The 13,332-nt window shown below is 37.5% G+C and overlaps 1 protein-coding gene across 1 annotated transcript in view; it reads right to left on the bottom strand.

Moving 5' to 3' along the window:
• Positions 1-13,332, bottom strand: part of MAN1A1 (mannosidase alpha class 1A member 1) — a 146,338-nt gene that overhangs the window by 96,346 nt on the left and 36,660 nt on the right. The window contains exon 2 of the mRNA XM_086461260.1: positions 10,909-11,005. Within this exon, the coding sequence (XP_086317386.1) occupies positions 10,909-11,005 (97 nt within the window). The remainder of the gene's footprint in view (positions 1-10,908; positions 11,006-13,332) is intronic.

Here is a 13,332-nt window from a genome sequence, read left to right as displayed (position 1 = left end):
TTTAAATTAAATTTAATTTCAAAACCCAATTTCAATTAATCCAATTAAAAATTGGGCATATAAGCATTCAAGTGGGCAACTAGTAATTCATAGACTTAACTTTGATTCCCATGCCACAACATGACATCGTAACATTTAAGTATTTCTTCCACTAATGAAGTTTTGAAGAGCAGTTCTGATGCACTGCATGACTGTTTCCTCCGGTTTGGAGTGAAAAAAATCAGATTTTTTTTTTTTTTTTTTATACTCAGTAATACCCATAGAGCTTTAAGAAGCTGATAAGTACTAATCACATTTCAGTTAAGAAACCCCTTTAAGAAGCATCCTCTCTGAAAAACAATTTTTCTGATGCTGTGCATCACCATGTAACTTGCAAACTTGCACACATGTGAATTTCTCAACTCAGGAGAGGCTGCCAGACACAGGTTTTCAGAGCAAGTTCTGGTTGTTTGCAAAAGTGGCATCCTTCTACCTCTGTTACGGAGATGGATAAGAGTTAGCCTTTGCCTAATGTTGCAAGATGAAATATCATCAGTATGTTCACTTTGGCATGGATTAAATGTTCATGATCCTGCACTAAAAGGTTAATGTGGAGGGTGAAGGAGAAAATAAAGCCACTCAAATGAATTTCCCATGCTTCCTTCAAACTTACAATGACCTTCTCAATACACCATTTTTGTCTAGCAAGAGTTTCAATTCCTATTTACTGAACAAGGTAAAAAAATCAATTTTGCCCACTTTATTCAATTTCATATTTATGAACTTGGCTCCAGCAATCTTCATTATGAATGGAAACTACTGTTAAGGTATACTTTAGAGAAGACCCTAGATACAGAAGTAAACATTTAGAATTGCAAAATAGTTTAGGTTGCAAGGAACTGAGGAAGTCATTAGGTGCAACCCCTCTCCCCCAGCAAGGCTAATGACTCAAGTGGATAGTTGACTACTTATTCAGGAACTGATTGCACTGGGCAGACAACAGGGCAGTAGCTCCAATTAACTTTACAGAACTTGATCATCATTTTGTCTCTGAAATACCCGATTAAAAAGTAAACTTAGTTTTGTAGAGTTATCAAGCATCAGAATTGAATTATCCATATTTAAGTAGGAAATCTTCTATTTTAGTAAATTCTTGTGTTTAACACCATCAAGGTTTTCTGCTTCCTCATGAAATGGAGAAGTGATTAAAGACCTACATATAGCAGGATTGACATCTCTTTAACTTAAACTGCCAAGTAGAAAATAATTTTCCATTTGTATCAACTTAAACCAAATGATACTTGGGATTATTATAACAGTTACTTGGTACATGTAACAACTAGATGCTCTCTGTTTTAGCAGCTGCTAATTGCCTGTACCATCTTGTCGTGATTTAACCCCAGCCAGCAATTACACACCACACAGACATTCGCTCACTCCCTGCACTGTCCCACCCCAGTGGGATGGTGCAGAGAATTGGAGGTGAAAGAAAAAAAAAAAGGTAAGACTTGAGATAAAAACAGTTTAATAGCACAGAAAAGGGAAAATAATAATAATAATAATAGAACGTACAAACCAAGCGATGCACAATACAATTGCTCACCACCTGCTGACTGATGCTAGCCAATCCCCAAGCCACAGTGCCCCCCAGCCAACTCCCCCCAGTTTACATACTGGGCATGACATCATATGGTATTGACTATCCCTTTGGCTCTTTTGGGTCAGCTGTGCTTGCTGTGCTCCCTCCCAGCTTCCTGTGCACTCCCAGCCTCTGCTGGTAGACCAGTAGGAGCAGCTGAAAAGTCCAGTGAAAAGCACTGCTTAGCAACAACTAAAACATCTATGTGTGATTAACATTATTCTCACACTAAATCCAAAACACAGCACTGTACCAGCTACTAGGAAGAAAGTTAACTTTATTCCAGCTGAAACCAGGACTCATGCTTTTTGGAACATCCCTTTGCTACTCTGAAGGAAGTAATCTATAAGTTTTCCCCCAGATATTCCACTAATAAAATTGCAGCATACTTTGGTAAGAAAGACCTCATATCTTCCCAGAGCTTATCTGGAGCTTGGCTGCCCTTCTCGTACATTAAACAAAAAGCACTCCTTTAAACTTTGCTAAGTAACTTTGAGCTAATGAGAAAGTGAGAATGAGTGTGGAAAACTGCTGGAGGATATGTGTTCAAGAACACTATTGCAAAGGCTCTGGAGATGTTTAGTTAACTCCATACAACAAAAGCAGCTCCTGGTGAACTTCTACAACAGAGCTCTGCTTATGGAAAAATCATCTATACTCTGATTTGCTTGAGTGGATTGTGATAGGCTCACTGTAAAACAACATTCTTTGTGATAATCCTCTTGTAATACAGCTAACACCACCTCTAAACAGTTGAGCTTTCAGTTTTAAGGGTTAGTACTTGAGCTGCAACTCACTACTGAGTCAGGAGAAAGAGAATTCCATCTTACTGAGAAATCACCCTTGAAGTCACCCACTTCCTATGATTATTTTTTTTTTTTTCTTCTTCTGAGTCTGGCCTATATGGCCTGCTTAGAGCATAGACCTCTCCCTGCATGCAGACACAAGAAAATGGGAGAATCTCAAGTAGATCTTACTTTATTGGTAATAACTTTTGCTATTCTGAAGGCTCCAGAAACCAGAATAAAGCAATTAATGTGACAATTAAATAGTCAAGTTTGTCTCAAACAGTTATACTTCAGAATTCTTGATAAAAGAACACAGAATGCATTTTTAAAGTGTCAGTCTAGAGGCCAGAACTATGACTTGTGAACAACTGAAGTTTACATTAAGTTAGCCTATGGGTTAATCCAAACTTAAAGAGCGTTAAGGAAATTGTGTAGCTGAAAAGCTGATAACCAGTCAGACAAACAAAGGGAGGGGGGGGAAAAAAAAAAAAAAAAAAAACACAAAGAAGGAATGCAAAGAACTTAAATGAACACTTCTTATTATGGAATAAGACCAAATGTTTCAGAAGCCTATATATGCCATGCTTCTCAAACAACATCACATAAATTATTAAATACAGTTATCATTCATGTTAGTTCCTACACAACATTCCCAAGGAATTACACAAGCAGTCATGGTCTACAAGAGGCAAAGATTATCGCTAGGTAATTACAATATACACACCTATGACACAGAATATTTGAACAGAAGGACTGTTTTGTTAAACACCTAAGGTACTGCTGAAAATTTGATTAACAGTGAGCACTGGGTTACAAAAAGTGCCAGCAAAGTTGCAGTCACCACAGCAGAATTTCTTAGTTGCCCTAAGCAGAAGAAAGGTACCACAAGCAACACTTGGAGCAAATTCATACACATCAGGTAACTACAGATATATTTTGCAGATAATACAAAAAATTGTATACTCAGGGTAGAGAAAATGGATTTAAAATTTATAAAACATAAGCTTGACATGAGTAATTTTGATGATAAGAGATAAACCAGATGTACAAGCCTACCAAAGTGAAACATTATTAGCCTCTACCAAAACCTCCAATACTCACATATGCTCCATTTTACTTCCTTTGTTAAACCTGCTTCTGTTTTTCCTTCTCCTCTTTACTAACACCATGACTAATTCTATGTAAATGATTAAAAGAGAACATATAAAATAGCCTATGAGGTAGTTAACTGAAGAGAAAGCAAAAGAAATCGGTCAACATGAAACTGGAAGTGGACTATCTAGCAGCATCTACAGAGCATCCTTTCCAGTTTAACACTTGAAATCTTTAGCAATGATCTGGAAGAAAATAAAAAGAACCTACTGCTAACAAGATTTGTGGACGATTAACTAAGATGACTGATTACCCAGCATTTCAGAATAGTGTGATATAAAGCATAGAGCAGTCTAGATCACCTCTGGGTATGCACAGTGAGTCCCTTTAAACAGCATGCTTTTTAATATCTAACAATGCAAAGGCATGCACACACAAATAAGAAAAGGATATTACATTAGAGAACAGAGTAGCGCCTCAGGGGCGGGCAGGAAGAGCAAAATAAAAAAAATTAATCAGAGGATGAATAACTTTGTATGAGTTTCCAGGGTGTCACTGCAGGGAAAACTGCTATGGATGACAAGCTTATTAGCACAGTGCTGTGACTGATCTTATGTGGCCATACGGTTTAAGAACCACAACTGGCTTACAGCCAAACTGTTTGAAGCGTGGGCCAAAAGAAGCCTTTATTTGCCTAGCCCAGGCTTTTAGACATGGCTTATATTTTGGCCAAAAAAGTCTGAAATAGAATACAGCCAGGATCAATGCATGCTGGTGCACTTAATAGTTTGTTTACAACTTTCCTCCCATCCCTTGTATACAACGTTTGGGGTTTGGTTCTCCAGAACATCTGCATCCCTCACCATCAAATCTATCTATCGATTATATATATACACACACACATATATATGAAACAGATGAAGATCTATGATCTGCAAGCACATCATACAGAGCATTACATGAAGGAAAGTTTCAAAAATGCATCCTAATGCACTGCCTGTAAAAGGATGGAAGCCAGGCCCCTTACTCTTCTCAAATTGAACTGCTTTGCTTTTTCTGATTCCATGTCATATTCTGAATGGAAGGAAACTATGGCAAAGCATATGACAAAAATGGAAGATAAGGAAAGATGAACTATGAAATGGCCTCAGGTCACTACTATATTTCAGCCCTCTCACCTATAATAGTTCACCATCCAACAACTGCCATAAACTAGGATTTCTTGTTCTTGCTTGACTGTAAAAGATGAGTAGAATGTTGTTTTTTCTTCGAAAAAATTTTACATTTTTGTGTTTCTGATATGAAGTATGAAAATTAATATGGGATATTTATATTTGAAATTTTTAATGTGATGGAAATTCAGCACATACATGGATATCCCTTCAAATAAAGTGAAAACGTTCAAAAAAAGTTTCCTTTGTCATTGTCAGAATGCTCTTTAGGGCTACTTTGTACTACTGTGGAGAAGAAAAAGAAAATTTAGTACATATTTGAATTGTGCTCAGCCCTACCCTGATCTTCTCAGACTCTTCATTGTTTTCAGCCAGTGAGGCAAACTTGTTTTGTCACCTTCCAGTTATTATAAATTGAAGCAGCTCAGTCAAAGCAGATGTATTCTATGAAATCTTCCTCCAGTTTGTCATTTCAGACTCAAGATTCCAGCCAAACCCACAGAAACATGTCACAATTTTTTCTTGGAACAGTTCAGATTTTTTAACATGGGGAGTAAGGCCAGCTACTTTGTAACATTAAATATGCAGACTTAAAGAAAAAAAATTAAATTAATCAAGCATCCAGTTTTTTTCAACTCTATATGCATACAGATTGTACATTAGCAACTCTGACCTATGTTATTCTCAACATATTTAGGAATACATATAAGTTTAACAAAAGGTTTTGATTAGACCTGTAGGTTTCTTAGAGCATTGTCTCAAAAGCTGACTCAGATTTCAAAAGTGTTTTCCTTTATTTAAAGTTCACTGAAAAGGTTCCTATCCAATATCATTAGCAATTTAAAGTGTCAAGAGTGATTAATTATTAAAATGTGCTATGCCAAAACATGAAACTCTTACTCAAGTACTGGCAAACACCCAGCAACACTAACATTTTTAATTTCAGTCACTATTACCAGCTGGTAACAGTGGGAAAAGAAACAATACTTTCAATTTTTAACAGATCTAGCTTTTTGTCTGTGTAACATGAACCAACGCTGTAGTATATCTACAATACTCTTCTAATTCCTATTATTTCGCACAACTGTGCATTTTAGAGTCAGCTCTGCTATCTTCGTATTTAACAGAGCTTGATGAATTTTTCTTCTATTGCTTGTCTCTTTGCTTCCTGTGGAAGCCTTTGGCATCCACCACCCCTCTAGCACCCATGCAGCTCAGCTACATGTTTCGTTATGAATCACCTTCTTTTGTTTGTTTGAAGATGCTGTCTGATGGGACATTTCCACCCCTTACAAAGGGTATTGTTCGCCACCAGGAACAATAAATCCTTGTTCATCCCATCTATGCCACTTTTTATGGGCCTCCATACATTGTATTGAAAAGTTTTCAACCTTTACTACTTCATCTTGAGTTCAAGTCCATCTGTTCTCTGTATTAACTTAGAATCGTATCTCCCATGCCACTACGTGCCAGTTTAAATTTAGGTATGTTAGACTTTATTTGCTATTTCAAAGTACAATTATCATCTGTCAGAGAATCCTTCTGGGTTCATGGAACTGCTTGCAGTATGCCTTTGCCATAGCTACCTCAAGTAACTGGCTAGCACTGCCAAGCTGTCACTCTGGGCACTCGATTTTCCAGCATTGTGGTAGAGTAATTTGAGAGCATGTTCTCAACAGCAATGGATCCCTGTGAGAAGCCAGTAATAACCCCCAAAAATACTTTTTGGAAATATAAAAAGACAATAAACTTATCTTCATACCGACTAACTTCTTTGGGAAAAAAATAAAAAAAGCAGTCGTGCAGCACGACTGCTCTCTCAAATGCTGTATTGAGTCATTCATCCACATATCTGCTGACGTCATTCTTTAGACAACTTTCTATTAACTTCGTTGCAAAAGATGTCAGGCTTACTTCCAAAATTAAGATCACATACTGAAATCCAAAATTCCAAGGAATCCAGCAGCCACAATGAAGAGAAACAAGATGGGGGCAAGATGTCGAAGCTTTTCAATTTAAATTAACATACTGTTTAAATACATGTACAATTACTTTTCCAGAGATATATTAATAAACTTACAGTTTAAAAAATACACATTGTTGCACACTGCAAGACAGTTTTGAATACAAATTTTGGCAGGCTTTTAAAAATCTTCATACACCTCAGTACTTCGTACAAGAAACTACAAAAATCCGTTCAAAGTGGGAAGAACGGGATCTTGCTAATTTATAGCACTTCGGCTTTGCAGATTGTGAGTATTTATTGAATACCTCCCTCTTTCCCCCCAGAAAAGGTCCTTTTTCACTTGCAGAGACTAATTATGATATGCCTACAAGTTACAATGTTATTAAACTGGCAACACTGCACAAGAAATACAGTTACAGATAATTAAAAAAGCCCTTTAGTAACGCTCGCTTAAGTGCAGAAAACACTTCTAGAAAGAGCTCTCCACTGCTGCAGCAATGCTCATTAGATTTAAAATTAGTACAGAAGGCTTGAAGAGGAATAGCTTCTGGGCTGGGGGGCTGGTGGTAGGGCACTGTGAAAATAATTGGCAAAATTGTGATTTTGCCACTTCCACACTAGGAAGGTACCATGGATAAAGCTCTATTTTAGCAAACACTGTTAACAGTAATCTGAAACTTTAAAGGTTAGAGTATTAAAAATTACCAGGACTTACTCAAGGTCTACTTTCTACCAGGTATGGACAAAGAACGATTAGGAGTCACAGCAGAGGTCACACCAGCATGGGAGACATGCCTTGTTTTGCTGATGCACAAGTATGGTGCAAAGAGGTGTTCAGCTACTCCAATTTACTTGATTAGTCTAGAAAGAGTTGTATGCTTCAGGGAATTAAACTAGCAAGAATGCTACAGAGACAACAACTGATTACTTTTTACTTCTGCCTTCCCAAATAGTTGCTATTGTAACCGAATTCTTTGTAGTTGGAGTACACTATAAGAAACCCACAATAATGCTAGTTACTTGACAAGACAACATGGTAAAAGCTAAAGTGGCAAATAAAAAGCAAACCAAAACATTATATGCGTGTGCTGAAAAGACTTTGCAATGGTCAGAGGCAAGTATGTGGTTTCGGCTTGAAACAGAAGTCTCCCGTACATATGTTGCAGCCTTTCTCTAAAAGTTTATTATTTTTAGTGTGCACATGTGAGACCAAGCAACTTCTGCCCATAACGTGAATATGTCTACAGTCTACCAGTCTAAAGACTCCCTCAACTTATCAAACACACTCTCTATACACACGTGGCTAGAATACCAGCAAGATCAAGGCAAGTCCTTGTCTTCAAAAGTTGGTTTCATGGCCTGGATTTAGGAAAAATAAAATGTCATTTCAAAATTCGGCAAGAAGTTCTCAGCTGTAAAGGAGCTCTACTACTCTTAATTTGTATGAGGTCATAAAACAGGATGCTTTTCCTTCATCCAATGTCAGAACCACCAGTCGTCACTGTCCTTTCTCCCATTGTCATCAACCTCTCTCCCATTGTCATCCCACCGGCCATATTCCTCTTCACCTACCCTAACAATAGTGTCAGTATAGTTGCCAAATTCATGATGGTATTGCCTAGCAGTCACATCTATGTGTAATTACACTTGTTAAAAGCCCACCTTATTTTTGTATTTCAGACAAACACATCATGATGGTTGTGTTTTACCTTGAAGGCAAGGACTGCTAGCAAGGACTGAAGCATTTATACTTTCAAATTAAGCTTAGAAGCAACATAATCTGAAAACAACACTCCCCTTCCGTGTCAGGAGAGCTATATAGTCTGTAACCTATATAACATTAAGCACCAGTGATCTACAGCATTGGAACCTGCTGTTCACCACAGTGAGGTTCTTAAAGTCTCTATCCCACAACAGACACTCCCAATATATGCAAAGTACCATAATTGCACCAATTAATTCATAGGCAGTTAAGTGTTCAAAATTAAGCAGCTAGCTAACGAAACATGCTATAAGACAATCTCATATCTTTAAAAAATTGAGACCTGGAAGTAAGAAGCAAAGATGATCATGGCAAATTGGAGATAGTTATGATTAATGACAGTGAACCAAACGTCTAACTTTATTTCTGAAGGTTGCAAGGAAATTCGTGGGACACAGAGCTGGATGTAACCCTTTCTCAACTAGTTCAATTCAGAATTACCTTAAAAGTAGTCAACCATTTGCAATCCATTTTCTTTTTTTTTTTTTAAAAAATAAGAACCAGAAGCAAAGACAATAAGGAAACTTGTTTGTCCTTTCATGAGGAAAGAGAGGCTCAACTATTTGACAAAATAAAAAAAGTAAAAAACAAACCCAGACCATCCTTTCATTGCTTTATGAAAAAGACGACACATGTTGAATTCAAACATGAAGGTACAGAACACATCTAATGATCTGAGAACACTATTACAGAAACAAGGATTTGCTTCTAAAAAAAACAAAAGGAGATTATGGATTCAGGAATGGGTAGCTTATGAGACAGAACTGCTTGCGGATATGCTGCTCTTTAGTATTCTGTAAAGCAATTCAGCAGAAAGAGACCTAATGCTCATTTTGATTTGCCACCAAGATCAATAAGAGAGAAGATGTTTCTAAGGAAATCTCCTCAGTGATAAGATCTTATACTAGATGATCATGATGAGAAAGTGATCTGCATTTAGACTGACTCTGGCTCTTACTCCTTTAAATGCAATTTTATTTTCAAATTCAACACTTGTCTTGTTTCACACTGAATAGTGCCTGCAGTGACTTATTCTTATGCAACATCCACAGAACTCCGGCTTAAGAATTTCACAAGTCAATACATCTATAGCTTTTTCTGTGAATCCATGCAATATTATTAAGAACTGTAACCTCATAAATTTTTATATCACTTCTGATTCCAAATAAAACTACATTAAGCATTTCAATTTTCAAGACATCATATGCCATTTTGTTGTCCTCCAAGAAAACAAAGAAAACACGATTGCATTAGTTTGTCAAATATGATATTAAATTTCACAACTATCAGTCATCTGAATGAGGATAATAAAAAAAAAATTTAGTTTTCAAGAAAACAGAATAAAACAGAAGCCTGACTTAACACTGAAGTTCACCCAAACAACTCTGCTTTCAAGCACCCAATTCATGTTTAAAGTCCGATAGCTAACTGTATAATAATTACCTAGTAACATTTTTGATGTTGCCTTGGGTAGACATGCAGTGCAGCAAGATCAATGTATTTTCAAAATTATTTTTGTAATCACAACTACTGTCTCTTAGCAACTTCCAAATATAGTTGAGGATTTGATGAGTGCTCTATTTAGGCAGTTTTAGGAAATGTTTCCACTTCAAACTATCTTTTCAAAACATTCAATAAAATAAGTTCCTGTTAAAATCAAAGTAATGTTTTTATGTTGTCTCAGCTACAGAAATTTGTAGTCAAACAGAAAGCTGAAAAATTAACTAAGATTGCTGTCAAACAGTTTAATTCTTCATTTTTCTGCAAAACTGAAGACGATGACAGTTCATAGGCCTGCTTTCTCATGCTTCCTCAGAACGCTGTTGCTCTTCAGCTGCTATTTATCCAGCCCTATGTCCCACTTGGACATTGAAAAAAATTCTTGCCTCATTACAGTGGATTTCTGCAGTGTGCCTCTCCTACTAGAACTTTTCAACCCTGTATTTGTTCTACACTGATAGCCACTTGGGCGTTACTTAAGCATCTCCTGTGTAACATTTAGAGGTGCAAATAATGGTTATATCAATGAAAAAGAAAGCCTGATAAGGAAGCCTGGCTGATACACGTTAACAAGTTTTTTTAAGGAATGGAAATAAATTCCTGACAACTGTAGACAGCTGCAGCTACCTTCCTGACTGTAGAGAGTATGTTTTGTTCCTTGTACTGGATTTTTTTTTTTCTGTCTTAGAGCTTTTGTTTCCTGCTTATTGAATGTGGTGTCAATGAGTCCACTTCATAGGAAAAGTTTAAGGCAGGGCAGTATTTAATGCAACAAAACTACATCTTTGTCATGCAGCAATGACACGCTTCATCTATTCTCATTCAGAAGGGAATCTATAAAAGTCATAGACAGCATCACCTTCATTTACTGTTACTTTTTATACACAAGCAAGAAACACCACACTGCATGACAGAGGGTAGAAAGAACACATGTTTATCACCTATAAGCTTTTCAGCTGATTTACTGTTTCATGCTATCGTCACTAAGCTCAAAAATACACTCTACTCACCAAACAAATTGCTTGAATGTCCTTGCTTAGATATGGGTTTCAGTTCATTTAATCCCCATGCGTAACGCTTGTAATTATCCCAGGCATGTTTCATCATCTGTAGGGAAACGAAAGCAGGATTATAATGTTGATTTAGCAAGAAGCAACAGCAAATACTGACTTGAGAATATTCTCAATATTAAACACATTTAATTCAATGCTTAATTAAATTCATGTCATATGCATTAGAATTATGAAATAGTCAATACAGAATAACAATGGCAGCGTTTTCCAGATGGCAGTGGGACGGTTACTAAGAATTCCATGTCTGTCCCATCCACCTCTACTGTCACCTGCACACTTACGGTCAAGACACACTCAAAAATAAGTTTTTGGCTGGGAATCTATTGTGTTATATATCAATTCAAACAAGATTTTATTTCCCTTAAGCATATACCTCTAAACTGAGGGAAGTAATATTTTTAAAGAAAATTTTTCTCCTAGAACAGGAATTCTTAAAGTCAATATTAAGCTCAGAGTAGTTTTCAGACTCTGGCAGTGACTTTCTTGTATAAAATTCCCTGGATCAAACTCTGTACAGCTAATAACAGCAGGAGGAAGCTAAAGTGGGCAGGTAGAACACCTAGAAAAGGTTTTGAGATTATTATGGTATCATCTTCTATTACTATAAATGCTATTGTATGCATCTGAAGCTACTTTCACATGTTATTTTGCACAAATTGCTAAAAACTTTAGCAAAAACGTGTTTTGCATAAAGAGATGCACCACAAATAAATACTGCTTTGGGAAACTGCCTCGGGGAACCCAGCACAGCAGCTCTGCGCAAAAAGCAGAGGACATCCACATGAGAAGCCAGGGCAGAGGGCTGACTCAAGGACACCTCATACTCTCTACCACTGCAATCATCCAGACCTAGCCCAAACTGTCCTATTTGGGGGTGGTCCAGGTGCACACCCAGAAGCCCACCTGTCTCTCCTCAAACACGCAACAAGGACAACACACCAAGCTCCACAGGCCTTGTGAAGAACCACTGCCACTCCAGCAGGTCCAACACCTCCCTTTACCAATCACCACCTTTAATGCCTGCTGACAAAGAGTCTTCTTTAAGGGCCACCACAAGCAGCCTGACTTTACGTAACAGAAGAAAAGGTTTTGCCTCCGCGTTGTCCCTCCTCCCCTCTTCAACAAGGCAGAGCAGTGCTGTGAATGCCAGAGGTCATCTTCTAGACAAAAAGTGACAATTTCAGACCTTTTCAAAGATATTGCTTCAGGCTGTCAGCTGACAACACTGCTCTGCCCTCGCTTTCAGACCTCTTCTTGAGGCCATGTTTGTCAAGGATAATTCTGTTAAATAACAGTTATAATTCTAAATTTAAAAGCAACAGCCTTGGGACATGCTGATAACGGTAATCCTACACTTTCTTTCTTCCTTTGCTCAAATCACAGAGAAATTATGTCAATTAAAAAGCTGCATTAAGCCAGACTATAATAAATACAACAGATTTTCTAAAGCACTGCTACAGTTGTGAGAATAAACGTTTCTTTGCTATTTATGGAAACATAAATGCATATCTATCCTGCAGGAAAATTTAGGGGTGTTAATCTACTCTAGAGCCCTTACAGGCCCAGCTTTACAAACACAAAAATTGGCATTTGCATTTAATACGTGAGCATTTTCAGTCAGAAGGTTAGCATACTGTAAGATCTCAGCTGAAAGGTGGTGGGTAAAAGGCTCTGTGGAAATGGTCTCAGGCCATGGATGGCATCGATACAGTGGACAGCAGGAGCACTGTCCTCTGCTTGACTTCATTGAAAAATGGCTTAGGAGCTCTCCAAGGATGGGACATTTTGTCCCAACACAGAACTGGTAATAGGCAGCGGAGTGGTAGACTTTATGTCTATGGGGCATTCCCAATCCCTGGCTACAGGGATCAAGATCACACGGAACGGATCATTTGGCAACAGCATATTTTCTAACTTACCAGTTCAAGTTTTCCAGTAATTTTGCATATTATACAAGAAAGATCTATTCTGCCCTGACATCATGTGTCAGACCTGCAAGCTCTGCTTTAGATATTAACGTACAAATTCTCAAATATTTCACCAGGCTAAATCCTGCCCTGCACTGAACCTGACATTTGCTATGCTTTGTTAAAGCTTATTTTCTCATAAAATCACATCAGAATCTTTTAATTTGCTTAATGTTAATCTGGGAACACCACACAGAAGGGCACTTTTTTTTAAACTAAACTTGTAAATACATGGCCTGAATGAAAGTGCCTAAAGATACAGTGTTTTAACAAAATTAAAACTGCTCAAGCCAGTACTGCCATGGTCCTTCCCTTTTCCCTTCCTTTTTCTCCTAGCACATCCCTGCTCCTTCTCTTGCATAAGGGACGTAATGCTCATCTATGCCCACACCAA

This window comes from Leptosomus discolor, chromosome 2 (genome assembly GCF_034619465.1).
Source record: "Leptosomus discolor isolate bLepDis1 chromosome 2, bLepDis1.hap2, whole genome shotgun sequence".
NCBI classification, from domain to species: Eukaryota; Metazoa; Chordata; class Aves; order Leptosomiformes; family Leptosomidae; genus Leptosomus; species Leptosomus discolor.
Note: the sequence above shows the minus strand (reverse complement) of the source record. Positions and strands in the feature narration are given on the sequence as shown.